Source organism: Pristiophorus japonicus, chromosome 2, assembly GCF_044704955.1.
Source record: "Pristiophorus japonicus isolate sPriJap1 chromosome 2, sPriJap1.hap1, whole genome shotgun sequence".
NCBI lineage: Eukaryota > Metazoa > Chordata > Chondrichthyes > Pristiophoridae > Pristiophorus > Pristiophorus japonicus.
This window is the reverse complement of record NC_091978.1, coordinates 166678005-166697984: the sequence shown is the minus strand read 5'-3', so window position 1 is coordinate 166697984 and position 19980 is coordinate 166678005. Positions and strand designations below refer to the sequence as shown.

The 19980-nt window shown below is 44.7% G+C and overlaps 1 protein-coding gene across 1 annotated transcript in view; it reads right to left on the bottom strand.

The window, feature by feature from the left end:
• The window catches only part of LOC139232711 (protein YIPF5-like), an 80506-nt gene that overhangs the window by 19543 nt on the left and 40983 nt on the right, over positions 1 to 19980 (bottom strand). The window contains exons 3-4 of the mRNA XM_070863206.1: positions 14645 to 14814; positions 764 to 909 (exon numbers count right to left, since the gene is read on the bottom strand). Coding sequence (XP_070719307.1) covers positions 764 to 909; positions 14645 to 14814 — 316 coding nt within the window. The remainder of the gene's footprint in view (positions 1 to 763; positions 910 to 14644; positions 14815 to 19980) is intronic.

Sequence of the window (19980 nt, the reverse complement as noted above, 5' to 3'; positions counted from 1 at the left end):
TCTCTAAGTTTAATTAGTTTACAATAATCTCAGGGATAATCTGACGCATGCTTGCTATTGGCAGGTATGGCCAGTGGGCAAGGCTCCCTATCAGGAAGTTGTGCGTGCTCTGCGCTCCCAATTTCCTGATATGCGCAGCCTGTGAGCATGACCTTGTTATGTCTGTCTGCCAGTTGTAGTAAAGCCCTCTATCTAACCAGTGCTATACCTGACCTCAGAGCACTTAATGCTGACACTGGGCATTAGAAGTGAAAAAGTACTCCATTCCTTAGCAGTGACATCCCTCACTTTGATGAGCACAAAAATTTCAAAAAACAAATTTCAAAGATAGAGTTCCCTCTAATTGTGATACACAGATATAATGATATAGAGATACTTTCATTCATTATGATACATTGACAGATTAGCTTACATTTTACTGAAATGCAAAATGCATGTCTGCACCTTTCTCTCATAACATACAGACTTTGAAAAAAGAATGCAAACCAAGCCAAAATTTGCTTCACAAGAGAAAAATATATATTTCTATAGCTTGACACACAAATAACACAAGTGTCAAATCAGTTGCTTTTTCATAAGGAAGAGCCTGAGGTGCACAGTGACATTTCTACGAGAATAAAGAAAAAACTCTTCTGATGATTTTCATAATGTAGTAAATGATGATACCTGTATATTAAAAAACATAAAGTTGAAGCAAGCAAAATGCCATGTGTAAGTAAATTACTTTTCTTGTCATGTCGTTTGCAGTGACATTTTAACGCACCAGCAACAATGTGGCTCCAAATGCCAAACAGAAAACCATTGGTCCTGTTAAATCAGTCTCATTCATAATGCTGCCATCTGCTGGTTTCATCGGATTCAGAACAGTTAATGTTTTCTGCCAGATGTGATCAAAGTTGATCCCAATTTCTGTAAAGAAAACCAGTTTGATTTAGGATTCCACAAAAATAGATTTGCTTCTCTGCTGCTATCATTTCTGATGCTATCTGAAACTCCCATAACATGTTTTAGGTTGGCTATCATTCTTTTGACTCAACAGTTTGTTTTTAAATAGTTACCATTTGATGAAAAAGATCAGTGTCACAGGTTTATGTGACTGAATGTGTCAAGTTCTGTTTTTTATTACCTGGGGGATTCTGGCATTTTCATGCACCGGGCATCACATTCCACTATTCCATCCATGTTACTATGAAAATTACACAATTTATCTCGAATATTATTTATCTTTATCTTTCAATGTACTTATTACAGTATCAATCTTGTTGCCATTTTTAACAGATGGAAATTTAAATCAATATTGACTGATGACATTTCAAATTACTAAGAAGTTCAGATTAAAAGGTTGCATGAGCGCCACCTAATGGGGAATATTTTTGAGAGCCATGTCACAAAAAGCTTCCCTGAGGTATTGTGCACAAGATGTTGAAGATCTAACATTAGCTATTTCATAACCTGTTTTTAATTGAAAACAACAGATCATACCAAATGTTGGAATTTGTTCATAATTTTAACCTGTTCACAAAGCTAACTGACCAAGTTCTGATTGTCCTGAAGATAGGTCGATAACTAAGCCATTAACCTATTTTTCTCTTCAAAGAAGTTGATGAACCTGCTGTGTATTTTCAACCTTTTCCATTTTTGCTTCGATACGTCAAAAGTTTGCTTCATAAATGGAAAAAATATCATATTTTTTGTACCAATGAGTGTATTTTATTGAACTTCTTTTTATTTTGTGTCAACAGCAAAATAGATAAAGTTACAACACAATTGCTAATCATTTCTTAATAAAAACAACAATATTTACCATGCACATTATCACATCAAAATGTTCCAAACACTGAATTATTTGGGAAGTGGAGTGACTATTTTGTTTTAATCTAGCAAACTCCAGCAATATCCCACAAACAGCAATTAGATGAATGATCAGTTTATCTGATTTTTGTATTGGTAATGTTGGTTGAGGGCAGAATGTTGGTCAGGACACATAACAACATAATAAGAACATAAGAAGTAATAGCAGGAGAAGGCCATTAGGCCCCTCGAGCCTGCTCCGCCATTCAATAAGATCATTGCTGATCTGATCTTGGCCTCAACTCCACTTCTCTGCCTGCACCCCATAACCCTTGACTCCCTTTTCATTCAAAAATCTGTCTATCTCTACCTTAAATATATTAGAAACATAGAAACATAGAAAATAGGTGCAGGAGCAGGCCATTCAGCCCTTCTAGCCTGCACCGCCATTCAACGAGTTCATGGCTGAACATGAAACTTCAGTACCCACTTCCTGCTTTCACGCCATACCCCTTGATCCCCCGAGTACTAAGGACTTCATCTAACTCCCTTTTGAATATATTTAGTGAATTGGCCTCAACTACTTCCTGTGGTAGAGAATTCCACAGGTTCACCACTCTCTGGGTGAAGAAGTTTCTCCTTATCTCGGTCCTAAATGGCTTACCCCTTATCCTTAGACTGTGACCCCTGGTTCTGGACTTCCCCAACATTGGGAACATTCTTCCTGCATCCAACCTGTCCAAACCCGTCAGAATTTTAAACGTTTCTATGAGGTCCCCTCTCACTCTTCTGAACTCCAGTGAATACAAGCCCAGTTGATTCAGTCTTTCTTGATATGTCAGTCCCACCATCCCGGGAATCAGTCTGGTGAATCTTCGCTGCACTCCCTCAACAGCAAGTATGTCCTTCCTCAAGTTAGGAGACCAAAACTGTACACAATACTCCAGGTGTGGCCTCACCAAGGCCCTGTACAACTGTAGCAACACCTCCCTGCCCCTGTACTCAAATCCCCTCGCTATGAAGGCCAACATGCCATTTGCTTTCTTAACCGCCTGCTGTACCTGCATGCCAACCTTCAATGACTGATGTACCATGACACCCAGGTCTCGTTGCACCTTCCCTTTTCCTAATCTGTCACCATTCAGATAATAGTCTGTCTCTCTGTTTTTACCACCAAAGTGGATAACCTCACATTTATCCACATTATACTTCATCTGCCACGCATTTGCCCACTCACCTAACCTATCCAAGTCACTCTGTAGCCTCATAGCATCCTCCTCGCAGCTCACACTGCCACCCAACTTAGTGTCATCCGCAAATTTGGAGATACTACATTTAATCCCTTTGTCTAAATCATTAATGTATAATGTAAACAGCTGGGGCCCCAGCACAGAACCCTGCGGTACCCCACTAGTCACTGCCTGCCATTCCGAAAAGTACCCATTTACTCCTACTCTTTGCTTCCTGTCTGACAACCAGTTCTCAATCCACGTCAGCACACTACCCCCAATCCCATGTGCTTTAACTTTGCACATTAATCTCCTGTGTGGGACCTTGTCGAAAGCCTTCTGAAAGTCCAAATATACCACATCAACTGGTACTCCTTTGTCCACTTTATTGGAAACATCCTCAAAAAATTCCAGAAGATTTGTCAAGCATGATCTCCCTTTTACAAATCCATGCTGACTTGGACCTATCATGTCACCATTTTCCAAATGCGCTGCTATGACATCCTTAATAATTGATTCCATCATTTTACCCACTACTGAGGTCAGGCTGACCGGTCTATAATTCCCTGTTTTCTCTCTCCCTCCTTTTTTAAAAAGTGGGGTTACATTGGCTACCCTCCACTCGATAGGAACTGATCCAGAGTCAATGGAATGTTGGAAAATGACTGTCAATGCATCCGCTATTTCCAAGGCCACCTCCTTAAGTACTCTGGGATGCAGTCCATCAGGCCCTGGGGATTTATCGGCCTTCAATCCCATCAATTTCCCCAACACAATTTCCCGACTAATAAAGATTTCCCTCAGTTCCTCCTCTTTAATAGACCCTCTGACCACTTTTATATCCGGAAGGTTGTTTGTGTCCTCCTTAGTGAATACTGAACCAAAGTACTTGTTCAATTGGTCTGCCATTTCTTTGTTCCCCGTTATGACTTCCCCTGATTCTGACTGCAGGGGACCTACGTTTGTTTTTACTAACCTCTTTCTCTTTACATACCTATAGAAACTTTTGCAATCCGCCTTAATGTTCCCTGCAAGCTTCTTCTCGTACTCCATTTTCCCTGCCCTAATCAAACCCTTTGTCCTCCTCTGCTGAGTTCTAAATTTCTCCCAGTCCTCAGATTCGCTGCTATTTCTGGCCAATTTGTATGCCACTTCCTTGGCTTTAATACTATCCCTGATTTCCCTAGATAGCCACGGTTGAGCCACCTTCCCTTTTTTATTTTTACGCCAGACAGGAATGTACAATTGTTGTAATTCATCCATGCGTTCTCTAAATGTCTGCCATTGCCCATCCACAGTCAACCCCTTAAGTTTCATTAGCCAATCTATCTTAGCCAATTCATGCCTCATACCTTCAAAGTTACCCTTCTTTAAGTTCTGGACCATGGTCTCTGAATTAACTGTTTCATTCTCCATCCTAATGCAGAATTCCACCATATTATGGTCACTCTTCCCCAAGGGGCCTCGCACAATGAGATTGCTAATTAATCCTCTCTCATTACACAACACCCAGTCTAAGATGGCCTCCCCCCTAGTTGGTTCCTCGACATATTGGTCTAGAAAACCATCCCTTATGCATTCCAGGAAATCCTCCTCCACCGTATTGCTTCCAGTTTGGCTAGCCCAATCTATGTGCATATTAAAGTCACCCATTATAACTGCTGCACCTTTATTGCATGCACTCCTAATTTCCTGTTTGATGCCCTCCCCAACATCACTACTACTGTTTGGAGGTCTGTACACAACTCCCACTAACGATTTTTGCCCTTTAGTGTTCTGCAGCTCCACCCATATAGATTCCACATCATCCAAGCTAATGTCTTTCCTAACTATTGCATTAATCTCCTCTTTAACCAGTAATGCTACCCCACCTCCTTTTCCTTTTATTCTATCCTTCCTGAATGTTGAATACCCCTGGATGTTGAGTTCCCAGCCCTGATCATCCTGGAGCCACGTCTCCGTAATCCCAATCACATCATATTTGTTAACATCTATTTGCACAATTAATTCATCCACCTTATTGCGGATACTCCTTGCATTAAGACACAAAGCCTTCAGGCTTGTTTTTTTAACACCCTTTGTCCTTTTAGAATTTTGCTGTACAGTGGCCCTTTTTGTTCTTTGCCTTGGGTTTCTCTGCCCTCCACTTTTCCTCATCTCCTTTCTGTCTTTTGCTTTTGCTTCCTTTTTGTCTCCCTCTGTCTCCCTGTATAGGTTCCCATCCCCCTGCAATATTAGTTTAACTCCTCCCCAACAGCACTAGCAAACACTCCCCCTAGGACATTGGTTCCGGACCTGCCCAGGTGCAGACCGTCCGGTTTGTACTGGTCCCACCTCCCCCAGAACCGGTTCCAATGCCCCAAGAATTTGAATCCCTCCCTGCTGCACCACTGCTCAAGCCATGTATTCATCTGCGCTATCCTGCGATTCCTACTCTGACTAGCACGTGGCACTGGTAGCAATCCCGAGATTACTACTTTTGAGGTCCTACTTTTTAATTTAGCTCCTAGCTCCTTAAATTCTTTTCGTAGGACCTCATCCCTTTTTTTACCTATGTCGTTGGTACCAATGTGCACCACGACAACTGGCTGTTCTCCCTCCCATTTCAGAATGTCTTGCACCCGCTCCGAGACATCCTTGACCCTTGCACCAGGGAGGCAACATACCATCCTGGAGTCTCGGTTGCGTCCGCAGAAACGCCTATCTATTCCCCTCACCATCGAATCCCCTATCACTATCGCGCTCCCACTCTTTTTCCTGCCCTCCTTTGCAGCAGAGCCACCTACGGTGCCATGAACTTGGCTGCTGCTGCCCTCCCCTGATGAGTCATCCTCCCCAACAGTACTCAAAGCAGTGTATCTGTTTTGCAGGGGGATGACCACAGGGGACTCCTGCACTATCTTTCTTGCACTGCTCTTCCTGTTGGTCTTCCATTCCATATCTGGCTGTGGACCCTTCTCCTGCGGTAAGACCAACTCACTACACGTGATACTCACGTCATTCTCAGCATCGTGGATGCTCCAGAGTGAATCCACCTTCAGCTCCAATTCTGCAACGCGGACCGTCAAGAGCTCGAGGCGGATACACTTCCCACACACGTAGAAACATATAAAAACATATTCAATGACCCAGCCTCAACTGCTCTCTGGGGTAGAGAATTCCAAAGATTCACGACCCTCTGAGAGAAGAAATTCCTTCTCATTTACGTTTTAAATGGGTGACCCCTTACTCTGAAATTATGCCCTCCAGATTCCCCCATGAAGGGGAAACATCTTCTCTGCATCTACCCTGCCAAGCCTCCTCTGAATGTTTTACGTTTCAATAAGATCACCTCTCATTCTTCTAAACTTCAAAGAGTATAGGCCCAACCTGCTCAACCTTTCTTCATACGACAACACCTTCATCACAGGAATCAACCTCATGAACCTTCTCTGAACTGTTGCCAATGCAAGTATACCCTTCCTTAAATAGGGAGACCAAGACATAAGAACATAAGAACATAAGAAATAGGAGCAGAGTAGGCCATACGGCCCCTCGAGCCTGCTCTGCCATTCAATAAGATCATGGCTGATCTGATCATGGACTCAGCTCCACTTCCCTGCTCACTCCCCATAACCCCTTATCCCCTTATTGTTTAAGAAACTGTCTATTTCTGTCTTAAATTCAATGTCCCAGCTTCCACAGCTCTCTGATTCCCGTGGTGGCAGTTCTGACATATGAAGAAAGACTAGATCGACTAGGCTTATATTCACTGGAATTTATAAGAATGAGAGGGGATCTCATAGAAACATATAAAATTCTGACGGGATTGAACAGGTTAGATGCAGGAAGAATGTTGCTGATGTTGGGGACATAGTCTAAGGATAAGAGATAAGCCATTTAGGACTGAGATGAGGAGAAACTTCTTCACTCAGAGATTGTGAACCTGTGGAATTCTCTACCACATAAAGTTGTTGAGGCCAGTTCATTGGATATATTCAAAAGGGAGTTAGATGTGACCCTTATGGCTAAAGGGATCAAGGGGTTTGGAGAGAAAGCAAGAATAGGGTACTGAAGTTGCATGGTCAACCATGATCCTATTGAATGGTGGTGCAGGCTCGAAGAGCCGAATGGCCTACTCCTGCACCTATTTTATCTATTTCTATGTTTCTATGTTTCTGTCTCCCTCCTTTCTTGATTAGGGGCATTACATTTGCAGTTTTCCAATCCGCTTGGGACCTCTCCAGAATCCAGGGAATTTTGGTGGATTACAACCAATGCATCCATTATCTCTGCAGCCACTTCTTTTAAGACACTAGGATGCAGGCCATCAGGTCCAGGGGATTTGTCCATCTTTAGGCCCCAAGTTTCCACATGATTTGCTCCTGACTTTTAGGAGCAACTGGTGTAGAACGGAGTATCTTAGAAATCGGAATTCTCCACATTTAGGCCTCAAGTTTCCACACGCGGCAAAACAGGTGCCCCTCCGAGCTGGGCACCCGTTTTTCGCCCCGAAAACGGCGCCTGAAAAAAAAACACGCTATTCTCGAGCGCTTTGTAGCTCGATGTCAGCTTGGCACGGCGTCCAGAGGGCGGAGCCTACCATTCGCGCCGATTTTGTAAGTAGGAGGGGGCGGGTACCATTTAAATGAGTTTTTTTCGTGCCGGCAACCCTGCGCGTGCGCGTTGGAGCGTTCGCACACGTGCAGTGTGAAGAAAACATTGGCACTCGGCCATTTTTGTAGTTCTTTGCAGCTGTTCAATTTTTATTATTTTTTTATAAAACCACATTGCCCTTCCATGATCACCACTGAGGCTTCTGGCAGCAGTGAGAAGGCTGCAGGAAGCCTCAGAAGTTGAGGCAGCCGTTTCCTGACGGGCCCGACCGACGGCAGGGGGGCTCTCCCCCCCACCCCCGCCGTCGGGAATGGCTGCCTCAACTTCTGAGGCTTCCTGCAGCCTTCTCACTGCCTCCCCCCCACTGCCGTCGGTCGGGCCCTTACTGCCTCCCCCACCCTGCCGTTAGGAACGGCTGCCTCAACTTGTGAGGCTTCCTGCAGCCTTGTCCCTGCCTGAAGCACTTTCACACAGGTAGGAACATGGTTTATTTAATCTTTTCTTTGCTTATAAATTTTTATTCAGGTTGGATTTATTTGTATAATATTTGTATAAGTATAAATAAGGATTTATTGTAGAATGTAATGACTTCTCTTCCCCCCTCCCCCCCACCTCATTCAGGACGCCTAATTTGTAACCTGCGCCTGATTTTTTAATGTGTAGACAAGATTTTTTCAGGCCTACAAAAATCTTCATTTGCTCCATTCTAAGTTAGTTTGGAGGACGTTTTCACTGTGGAAACTTTCAAATCAGGCGTCAGTGGCCGGACACGCCCCCTTTTGAAAAAAAAATTCTGTTCGAAAGTTAAACTGTTCTACATGACTAGAACTGCAGAAAACTTAAATGTGGAGAATTGCGATTTCTAAGATACTCCGTTCTCCACCAGTTGCTCCTAAAAATCAGGAGTAAATCATGTGGAAACTTGGGGCCTTAGTTTTCTGCAGTTCTAGTCAGGTAGAACAGTTTAACTTTGGAACAGAATTTATTTTTCAAACGGGGGCGTATCCAGCCACTGACGCCTGATTTCAAAGTTTCCACAGTGAAAACGTACTCCAAACTAACTTAGAATGGAGTAAGTGAAGATTTTTGTACGCTTGAAAAAACCTTGTCTACACATTAAAAAATCAGGCGCAGGTTACAAATTAGGCGTCGGGAACGAGGGGGGGGGGGGGGGGAAGGGAAGTCGTTAAATTCTACAATAAGTCCTTAGTTATACTTATACAAATATTATACAAATAAATCCAACCTGAATAAAAATTTATAAGCAAAGAAAAGATTAAATAAACCATGTTCCTACCTGTTTGAAAGTGCTTCAGGCAGGCCTTTCAGGCAGCGGTTTGCCGTCGGGACCGAAGGCTGAACGGGCCGGGCCCGAGACTTCGGGCAGGGCCCGTCCCCAGCACCAGATTTACAGGTAGGTGGCGTTGGGTCGGGTCGGGGAGGGAGGTTCAGTTCGGGTCGGCGGGGAGGGGGAGGTCAGGTCGGGGAGAGGGAGGTCAGGTCGGATCCAGTCCAGGAGCGGCAGTCGGGTCGGGTCGGGTCCAGTCGGGGGGAAGCGGCAGCCGGATCGGGTCGGGTCCAGTCGGGGGGGAGCGGGAACGGGAGCGGCAGTCAGGTCGGGTTGGGTCCAGTCGGGGGGAAGCGGGAGCGGGAGCGGCAGTCGGTCGGGTCCAGTCGGGGGGGAGCGGGAGCGGCAGTCGGTCGGGTCGGGTCCAGTCGGGAGGAAGCGGGAGCGGGAGCGGCAGTCGGTCGGGTCAGGTCCAGTCGGGGGGAAGCGGGAGCGGGAGCGGCAGTCAGATCGGGTTGGGTCCAGTCGGGAGGAAGCGGGAGCGGGAGCGGCAGTCGGGTCGGGTCGGGTCCAGTCGGGGGGAAGCGGGAGCGGGAGCGGCAGTCGGGTCGGGTCCAGTCGGGGGGAAGCGGGAGCGGCAGTCGGGTCGGGTCGGATCCAGTCGGTGGGGAGCGGCAGCCGGATCGGGTCGGGTCCAGTCGGGGGGGAGCGGGAACGGCAATCGGGTCGGGTCGGGTCCAGTCGGGAGGAAGCGGGAGCGGGAGCGGCAGTCGGTCGGGTTGGGTCCAGTCGGGGGGAAGCGGGAGCGGGAGCGGCAGTCGGTCAGGTCGGGTCCAGTCGGGAGGAAGCGGGAGCGGCAGTCGGTCGGGTTGGGTCCAGTCGGGGGGAAGCGGGAGCGGGAGCGGCAGTCGGTCAGGTCGGGTCCAGTCGGGAGGAAGCGGGAGCGGGAGCGGCAGTCGGTCGGGTCGGGTCCAGTCGGGAGGAAGCAGGAGCGGGAGCGGCAGTCGGGTCGGGTTGGGTCCAGTTGGGGGGAAGCGGGAGCGGGAGCGGCAGTCGGATCGGGTCGGGTCCAGTCGGGGGGGAGCGGGAGCGGGAGCGGCAGTCGGTCAGGTCGGGTCCAGTCGGGAGGAAGCGGGAGCGGGCGCGGCAGTCGGGTTGGGTTGGGTCCAGTCGGGGGGAAGCAGGAGCGGGAGCGGCAGTCGGGTCGGGTCCAGTCGGGGGGAAGCGGGAGCGGCAGTCGGGTCGGGTCGGATCCAGTCGGTGGGGAGCAGCAGTCGGGTCGGGTCGGGTCCAGTTGCGGGGGAGCGGGAACGGCAATCGGGTCGGGTCTGGTCCGGGGGGGTGGTGGGGGAGGGGAAGCGGGAGCGGAGCGGGAGTCGGGTCAGGTCCGGTCCGGGGGGTGGGGGGGGAGCGGAAGTCGAGTCGGGTCGGGAGGAAGCAGGAGCTGGGCGTGGGGGGAGCCTTATTCACGCAGCCCCAGTGAGGCCATTGGGCCAGGGCTAGGGGCTGCGTGCTTCGGGCCCCTCCCACACAGTTTTGGGCGCCTGGAGCTACTGCACTTGCGTGCCCACTGTAGCACGCATGTGCAGAGGTCCCGGCACTGTTTTCAGCGCAGGGGCCTGGCTCCGCCCCCCTACAGCTCCTGCTGCGCTGCGCCGAGGGCCAGAGGACCTGCAGGGAGGTGGAGAATACGGAGGGTTTTTTTAGGCGCACTTTGTGACGCGAAAAACGGGCGTCCAGGTCGGGACTGCGCCGTTCTAGGCGCGTGTGGAAACTTGGGCCCTTAGTCTCATTAGTTTGCCTAGTATTTTTTCTCTAGTGATAGTGATTATTTTAATCTCCCCCCTCCCAATAGCTCCTTGATTATCAAATATTGGGATGTTTTTAATGTCTTCTACTGTGAAGACCAATACAAAGTATTTGTTCAAATTTTCTGCCATTTCCCTGTTTCTCATTATTAATTCCCCAATCTCATCCTCTAAGGGAGCAATGTTTACTTCAGCTACTGCCTTCCTTTTTATATACCTGCAGAAGCTCTGACTGTTTGTTTTTATAGTTCTTGCTAGTTTACTCCCTTAAACTATCTACTTTCTTTTTTATTTTTTAGTCGTCCTTTGCTGATATCTAAAAATTTCCCAATCCTCTGGCCTTCCACTATTCTTCGCAAAATTGTATGCCTCTGTTTTCAATTTGATACCATCCTTTACTTCCTTATTTAGCGACGAATGGTTCATCCTTCTTTTAGAGTCTTTCTTTCTCACTGTAATATTTATTTGCTGAGAGTTATGAAATACCTCCTTAAATATTTGCCACTGCTCATCGACCGTCTTTTCCTTTAATCTATTTTCCCAGTCCACTTTATCCAACTCTGCCTTCGTACCTTTGTAATTGCCTTTATTTAAGTTCAGGACACTAGTTTGAGACCTAGCTTTCTCACCCTCAAATTGAATTTGCAATTCTACCGAACTATGATCACTCTTCTCAAGAGGATCCTTTACTATGAGATTATTATTAATCCAGTCTAAAAAAAGTCTGCTCCCTGGTTGGTTCCACAATGTATTGTTCTAAGAAACCATCCTGAATACACTCTATGAACTCTTCCTCAAGGCTACCTTTGCCAATTTGATTTGTCCAATCAATATGAAGATTAAAATCACTCATGATTATTGCCGTACCTTTCTTGCAAGCCTCCATTATTGCTTGATTTATACTCTGTCCTACAGTGTAGCTACTGTTAGGGGGCCAATAGACTACTCCCACCAGTGACTTATTTTCTTTATTATTTCATATCTCCACCCAAACTGATTCTACATCTTGATATTCTGAGCTAATATCATTTCTCACTTGCTACACTAATCTCATCCTTTATTAACAGAGCTACCCCATCTCCTTTTCCTTTCTGCCTATCCTTACGAAATGGCAAATAACCTTGAATAGTCAGTTCCCAGCATTGGTCATCTTGCAACCACATCACTGTAATGGCAATCCGATCATTTATTTCTATTTGTGCCATCAACTCATCTCTCTTGTTACGAATGCTGCGTGTGTTCAGACACAAAGAAAACTTTCTAGTCTTTGATCACCCAAAATATGCAGAAATGCCCATCTGTTTAACATCTCATCTTAACAGCTCCTCTGTCAATACACCATTCCAGCAAAGTCACAACCTTCTGACCAGAGCTTACAGTGCTACTAACTCTACCAAGCTGAAACACATCACACAGTAAATAAGTTTTTTACATAAAGTTCAAAGCATCAAGCATATATTTTAATAATAACCCCCTCATACTTAATTCTCCAAAGTTCATGGAACATTTTTACAGCCATTTTAAAAATGCACAAGGCAATTGTTGTCTAAAATCTACATATTTGTCCGATTTGCCATTTATCTGTCTCTATCTGGATATGCCAACATTCCTATCAAAGTCAGGAAACTACCCATAGGTTTAGGGACACGTGAGGAAATTATTCACCTAAGAATATTTGTATTTACCTTTGAATCTTATTTTGAATTGAAACAGAGCAGCCAGACAGATGCTTCTGTCTGTAATCATGCAAATTGTTATAATAGTGAATGCAGTAACAAATTGTGCACCACTTTCAGTCTCAAAGTTTATTAAACATACATTCTAAGTGCAGAGAACAATAATAATGGAGCTACCATCCAAGTAAATGACTAATTGGAGCACTTAGTAGTGAGGCTAAATAGATTAATAATGTCCTTCCATACTTTTTTCCTTATGTTCTTGCTGGCTGTTACAGTCATGGTATAAGAACCAGAGTTGTGATAATATAACTGCCAGTTCCTTGGTTCGATTTAAAATATATGTGAAAGCATCTTGCAGTGATAAAGGTATCATTCATGAAAAGTTTAGATCAAATATACTATTCATAAAAAGGTTAAGCAATAATGTTCTTGTCTTTAGCATCAAGTGGGAAGATATATTGTGAAAACCCTTGGAATATGATTTATATTCATAAAGGCAGTTGAACATAGTTGATACAAAATAAAGTCAAGATTTATGTTTGGGTCAGCACCAACTTCGAATATACATCATAGGCTTGTGGGTCTTTGTAAAGTAATTTGCTTATGCCATCCATTAAAAATTAATCCAATGAAGAATGAGGTAGAGTTAAAGATGTAAAACAGATTGGTTTAATGGTTTGCTCTGCTCCTTTGTGGCTTAATTCCAGTTTATTTGCTGTATAGATTTTAAATGTTTATACTTTGAATGTTCTCTCCTTGAGGGTAAATGCAACACTTGTATGGCCAGTTTGCCTCATTTGGTAGCACGTCCATCTCTGAGTCAGAAGGTTTTCATTTTCTTCGCTCCACCATTGGTACCTAGGCCTTAAGCTCTGGAATTCCCAGCCTAAACCTCTCTACCTCTCTTTCTTCCTTTAAGATGCTCCTTAAAAACTACCTCTTTGACCAAGCTTTTGGTCACCTGCCCTAATTTCTCCTTATGTGACTCGGTGTCAAATATTTTTTTTCATAATACTCTTATGAAGCCCCTTGGGACATTTCACTATGTTAAAGACACTATAAAAATACAAATAGTTGTTGTTCTGGTGACCGTGCCTTCAGCCGCCTTTGCCCTCAGCTGTGGAATTCCCTCCCTAAACCTCTCCGCCTCTCTACCACTCTTTCCTCCTTTAGAATGCTCCTTAAAACCTACCTGTTTGAACAAGCCCTTTCCTAATATCTCCTTATGTGGCTCAGTGTCAAATTTTATTTGATAACACTCCTGTGAAGCTCCTTGAGACGTTTTACTGTGTTAAAGGTGCTAAATTAATACAAGTTGTTGTTGTTCAACCTCACACCAGGGCTCCAGTACACAATCTAGGCTGATGCTTTGGTGCAGTAGTTCCCTATTCACTTTATTAAAATTCTTTATAATTTTAAAAACCTCCACTAAATTTCCTCTTAGCCTTCTTCTGGCACCGCGTTCGTGATATGTTCCTGCCCCATCTTAACTTGCCTGAATTCAGGCACAGGAAGGTCATCCGCCCCAGAGAAGCAGAAACCTAATTTAACTGGTGACGTCGCATCACAATGATATCATCACGACATGCACACCATTTTTACTGCAGGTCCGACTAAGGGCTGCAGTTTTGAACTTGCCAGTGAAAGCTGGCGGCAGACAGGATGCTGGCCACTGCTATACTCCAGTGGCCCATGTACAGGTTACGGGTTCTCTGTTATTGATCCCTGGGTCTTACTATTGAATAGATACCAGAATAAGGTACATTCTGGAAAATAGATGACACAAGGTTTACTGACAGAAGTGGACAGTGATGCTAAACCTGAGGAAATATCTAACATAAAAGCAAAATTATGACAAGCATCCTTCATGATTTACAATATGAAGCCCAAGTTTAAGTACTGTATGGCTGAGTTCAGGAGCAATGAGGATGCCCAGAACCAAACTTCCCAGACACTTTAAAATAAGAAGGAACTTTATCAGGTCTCTCTTACACCTAGATCCTGGTTGAAAGGCCAGACCTTCTCACAGATTTGCACAAAGACTATTGTATGACCAGCCACTAATATTGGAAAGAAACTTATGGTGACTTTTTATCTGACCATCCCTCCCTTTGGACAACGTGTCCAGCTCCAGCATCTCAATACGACAACATGTCTGAGTTCAGTAACTGACTGTGTGGAAAAATGCAGTAGGGACCCTGTTGTGCAGATTGCAATGGTCCAATCCTGTGTGTTAAAATGTTAAGTTATTACCTTCTAAAAGTGGCGGTTCATCATCAGTGTCACTATATACTGCGGAAGATGGGCCAAAGGGAGTGAACATCGCAGGTGGCTGTAAGATATGTCCAGCATAGAGCTGTGAAGACTGTATCATTTCTGAGGGAACAAATATTTTGGGCCGTGGATGACCATTTTCAAACTCACTGTAAGACATACAAAAAGGAGAACCAGTCTTTATGAAGATGACAATGTCAAACATCTGTAATAATAGGAATAGATTTAAAAGGAAATACCAACTATGTCAAAGAAAAGACAACATTCCTAAGTATATCTGTGTTGGGATTCAGGGAATTGAAATTATAATACAGTTTATTGCTGAAATGCAAGGATATTGTTAGAGAGTCGGCAGGGCTACAAAGGGCACGAGGCAGCCAAACAGCGGGACCTGCCCAACCAGCATCAATTGACATGTGAGTATAAGAAGTATACTCTTATGTCATCCCACGGTTTAAGATTGTGCAGGCACAGAGGAAGTGGGTGATCACCAGACAGAAGACGAGGACTAGGCAGTTAGTGCAGGAGTCCCCTGAGCCTATCTCACTTTCCAACCATTATTCTCGTCTGAGTACTGGTGAGGGCGATGGTGCCTCTGGGGAGTGCGGCCAGAGCCAAGTCCACGGCACCATGGGTAGCTCAGCTGCACGGGGGGCAGCGGGAGGAAGAGTAATGGTAGAGCAATAGTGGTAGGGGATTCAATAATCAGGGGATTCAATAGTCAGGGGAGCAGAGTGCCATTTCGCTGGCCGCAGACGTGACTCCAGGATGGTATATTGCTTCCCTGTTGCCAGGGTCAAGGATGTCACCGAGCAAGACATTCTGGGTGGAAAGGGTGAACAGCCAGAGGTCGTGGTCCATATCAGTACCAATAACATAGGTAGAAAGAGGGATGAGGTCCTGCAGGCAGAGTTTAGGGAGCTAGGATATAGATTAAAAAGCATGACCTGAAAGATAGTAATTTCCGGATTACTCCCAATGCCATGAGCTAGTAAGTATAGAAATAGGAGGATAGAGAAGATGAATGTGTGGCTGGAGATATGGTGCAGGAGGGAGGGCTTTAGATTCCTGAGGCATTGGGACCACCTTTGGGCAAGATGGGACATGTACAAGCCGGACGGGTTGCATCTCAACAGAGCCGGGACCAATATCCTCACAGCGGGGTTTGCTAGTGCTGTTGGGGAGGGTTTAAACTAGCTTGGCAGGGGGATGGAAAATTGAAAATAGATTCAGTAGGGAGGGGAGCAAAGCTGGAATTGGAAAGCAAAAATAAAGAAAGTGAGTTTGAAGGAGAGAGGAAACAAGCAGGAAAAAAAGGATAAAAAAAACAAACTTAAAGGCACTTTGTCTAAATGCACGTAGCATTTGCAACAAAATAGATGAGTTGATGGCACAAATTGAGACAAATGGATATGATCTGACAGCCATTACAGAGATGTGGTTGCAAGGTGACCAGAACTGGGAATAAATATTCAGGGGTACTTGACAATCCGGAAGGACAGACAGAAAGGAAAAGGAGGTGGGTTAACTCTATTGATAAAGGATGGAATCACTGCTATAGTAAGAAATGATATTGGCTCAAATAATAAGGGTGTTGAAACAGTTTGGGTGGAGATAAGGAACAAGAAGGGGAAAGAAAATCACTGATGGGCGTAGTCTATAGGCCCCCTAAAAGTAGCAACTCTGTTCGTCGGAGCATAAATCAGGAAATAGTGGGGGCTTGTAAACAGGGAACAGCAATAATCGTGGGTGATTATAACCTCCATATTGATTGGACAAATCAAATTGCTCAGGGTAGCCTTGATGAGGAGTTAATAGTGTGCATAAGGGACAGGTTCCTTGAGCAGTATGTAACGAAACCAACCAGGGGGCAGGCTATCTTAGGTTTGGTCCTGTGCAATGAGACAGGATTAATAAACAATCGCCGAGTGAAGGATTCCCTCGGAATGAGTGATCATAGCATGGTTGAATTTCAAATTCAGATGGAGGGTGATAAAGTTGGATCCCAACCAGTGTACCAAGCTTAAATAAAGGAGACTATGAAGGTATGAGGGCAGAGTTGGGCATAGTGGACTGGGAAAATAGATTAACGTGTAGGACGGTTGATGAACAGTGGTGTACATCTAACGAGATTTTCACAACTCTCAACAAAAATATATTCTAGTGAGGAGGAAAAGGTGTCAGAGAAAAGATAGCCATCCATTTCTAACTAAAGAAATAAAGGACGGTATCCAGTTAAAAACAAAGGCATACAAAGTGGCCAAAACTAGTTGGAGGTCAGAAGACTGGGAAGCCAGCAAAGAACGACTAAAAAAATTATTAAGATGGGAACGATAGACTATGAAAGTAAACCAGCACAAAATATAAAAACAGATAGCAAGAGTTTCTATAGGTATATAAAACGGAAAAGAGTGGATAAAGTAAGTATTGGTCCCTTAGAGGACGAGACCAGGTTCGAGTAATAGAAAAACATACAACCATAGAAAATAGGTGCAGCAGTAGGCCATTCGGCCCTTCGAGCCTGCACCACCATTCAATAAGATCATGACTGATTATTCACCTCAGTACCCCTTTCCTGCTTTCTCTCCATACCCCTTGATCCTTTAGCTGTAAGGGCCGTAACTAACTCCCTTTCGAATATATCCAACGAACTGGCATCAACATCTCTCTGCGATAGGGAATTCCACAGGTTAACAACTCTCTGAGTGAAGAAGGTTCTCGTCATCTCAGTCCTAAATGGCTTACCCCTTACCCTTAGACTGTTTCCCCTGGTTCTGGGCTTCCCCAACATCAGGAACATTCTTCCTGCATCTAACCTGTCCAGTCCCATCAGAATTTTATATGTTTCTATGAGATCCCCTCCCATCCTTCTAAACTCCAGTGAATCCAGTCGATCCAGGCTCTCCTCATATGTCAGTCCAGCCAACCTGGGAATCAGTCTGGTGAACCTTCGTTGCACTCCCTCTATAACAAGAACATCCTTCCTTAGATTAGGAGACCAAAACTGAACACAATATTCCAGGTGAAGCCTCACCAAGGCCCTGTACAACTGCAGTAAGACCTCCCTGCTCCTATACTCAAACCCCCGAGCTATGAAGGCCAACATACCATTTGCCTTCTTCACTGCCTGCTGCACCTGCATGCCAACTTTCAATGACTGATGTACCATGACATCCAGGTCTCGTTGCTGCCTTCGTGTTTTTGACACCAAAGTGGATAACCTCACATTTATCCACTTGGAGATATTACACTCAATTCCTTCATCTAAATCATGAATGTATATTGTAAATAGCTGGGGTTCCAGCACTGAGCCCTGCGGTACCCCACGAGTCACTGCCTGCCATTCTGAAAAGGACCCATTTATCCCGGCTCTCTGCTTCCTATCTGCCAACCAGTTCTCCATCCACGTCAGTACATTACCCCCAATAACATGTGCTTTCATTTAACACACTAATCTCTTGTCAAAAGCCTTTTGAAAGTCCAAATACACCACATCCACTGGTTCTCCCTTGTCCACCCTCCTCGTTACATCCTCAAAAAATTCCAGAAGATTTGCCAAGCATGATTTCCCTTTCATAAATCCATGCTGACTTGGACCGATCCTGTCACTGCTTTCCGAATGCGTTGTTATTTCATCTTTAATAATTGATTCCAACATTTTCCCCACGATTGATGTCAGGCTAACCGGTCTATAATTACACGTTTTCTCTCTCCCTCCTTTTTTAAAAAGTGGTGTTACATTAGCTACCCTCCAGTCCATAGGAACTGATCCAGAGTCAATAGACTGTTGGAAAATGATCACCAATGCATGCACTATTTCTAGGGCCACTTCCTTAAGTACTCTGGGATGCAGACTATCAGGCCCCAGGGATTTATCGGCCTTCAATCCAATCAATTTCCCTAACACAATTTCCCACCTAGTAAGGATATCCTTCAGTTCCTCCTTCTCACTAGATCCTCGGTCCCCTAGTACTTCCGGAAGATTATTTATGTCCTCCTTCGTGAAGACAGAACCAAAGTACTTGTTCAATTGGTCTGCCAATTCTTTGTTCCCCATTATGAATTCACCTGAATCTGAATGCAAGGGACGTACATTTGTCTTCACTAATCTTTTTCTCTTCACATATCTATAGAAGCTTTTGCAATCAGTTTTTATGTTCCCGGCAAGCTTCCTCTCTTACTCTATTTTCCCCCTCCTAATTAAATCCTTTGTCCTTCTCTGCTGAATTCTAAATTTCTCCCAGTCCTCAGGTTTGCTGCTTTTTCTGGCCAATTTATATGCCTCTTCCTTAGATTTAACATTATCCTTAATTTCGCTTGTTAGCCACGGTTGAGCCACCATCCCCGTTTTAATTTTACTCCAGACAAGGATGTATAATTGTTGAAGTTCATCCATGTGATCTTTAAATGTTTTCCATTGTCTGACCACTATCAACCCTCTAAGTATCATTTGCCAGTCTATTCTAGCCAATTCACGTTTCATACCATCGAAGTTACCTTTCCTTAAGTTCAGGATCCTAGTCTCTGAATTAATTGTGTCACTCTCCATCTTAATAAAGAATTCTACCATATTATGGTCACTCTTCCCCAAGGGGCCTCGCACAACATGATTGCTAATTAGTCCTTTCTCATTTCACATCACCCAGTCTAGGATGGCCAGCCCTCTAGTTGGTTCCTCGACATATTGGTCCAGAAAACCATCCCTAATACACTCCAGGAATTCCTTCTCCATTGCATTGCTACCAGTTTGGTTAATCCAATCTATATGTAGATTAAAGTATCCCATGATAACTGCTGTACCTTTATTGCACGCATCACTAATTTCTTGTTTGATGCTGTCCCCAACCTCACTACTATGGTTTGGTGGTCTGTACACAACTCCCACTAGCGTTTTCTGCCCTTTGGTATTCCACAGCTCTACCCATACAGATTCCACATCATCCAAGCTAATGTCCTTCCTTACTGTTGCATTAATTTTCTCTTTAACCCGCAACGCTACCCCACCTCCTTTTTGTTTCTGTCTATCCTTCCTGAATGTTGAATACCCCTGGATGTTGAGTTCCCAGCCTTGGTCACCCTGGAGCCATCTCTCCGTGATGCCAATTATATCATATACATTAATTGCTGCCTGTGCAGTTAATTCATCCACCTTATTACCAATACTCCTCGCATTGAGGCACAGAGCCTTCAGGCTTGTCTTTTTAACACACTTTGCCCTTTTAGAATTTTGCTGCATTGTGGCCCTTTTTGATTTTTGCCTTGGGTTTCTCTGCCCTCCACTTTTACTTTTCTTCTTTCTATCTTTTGCTTCTGCC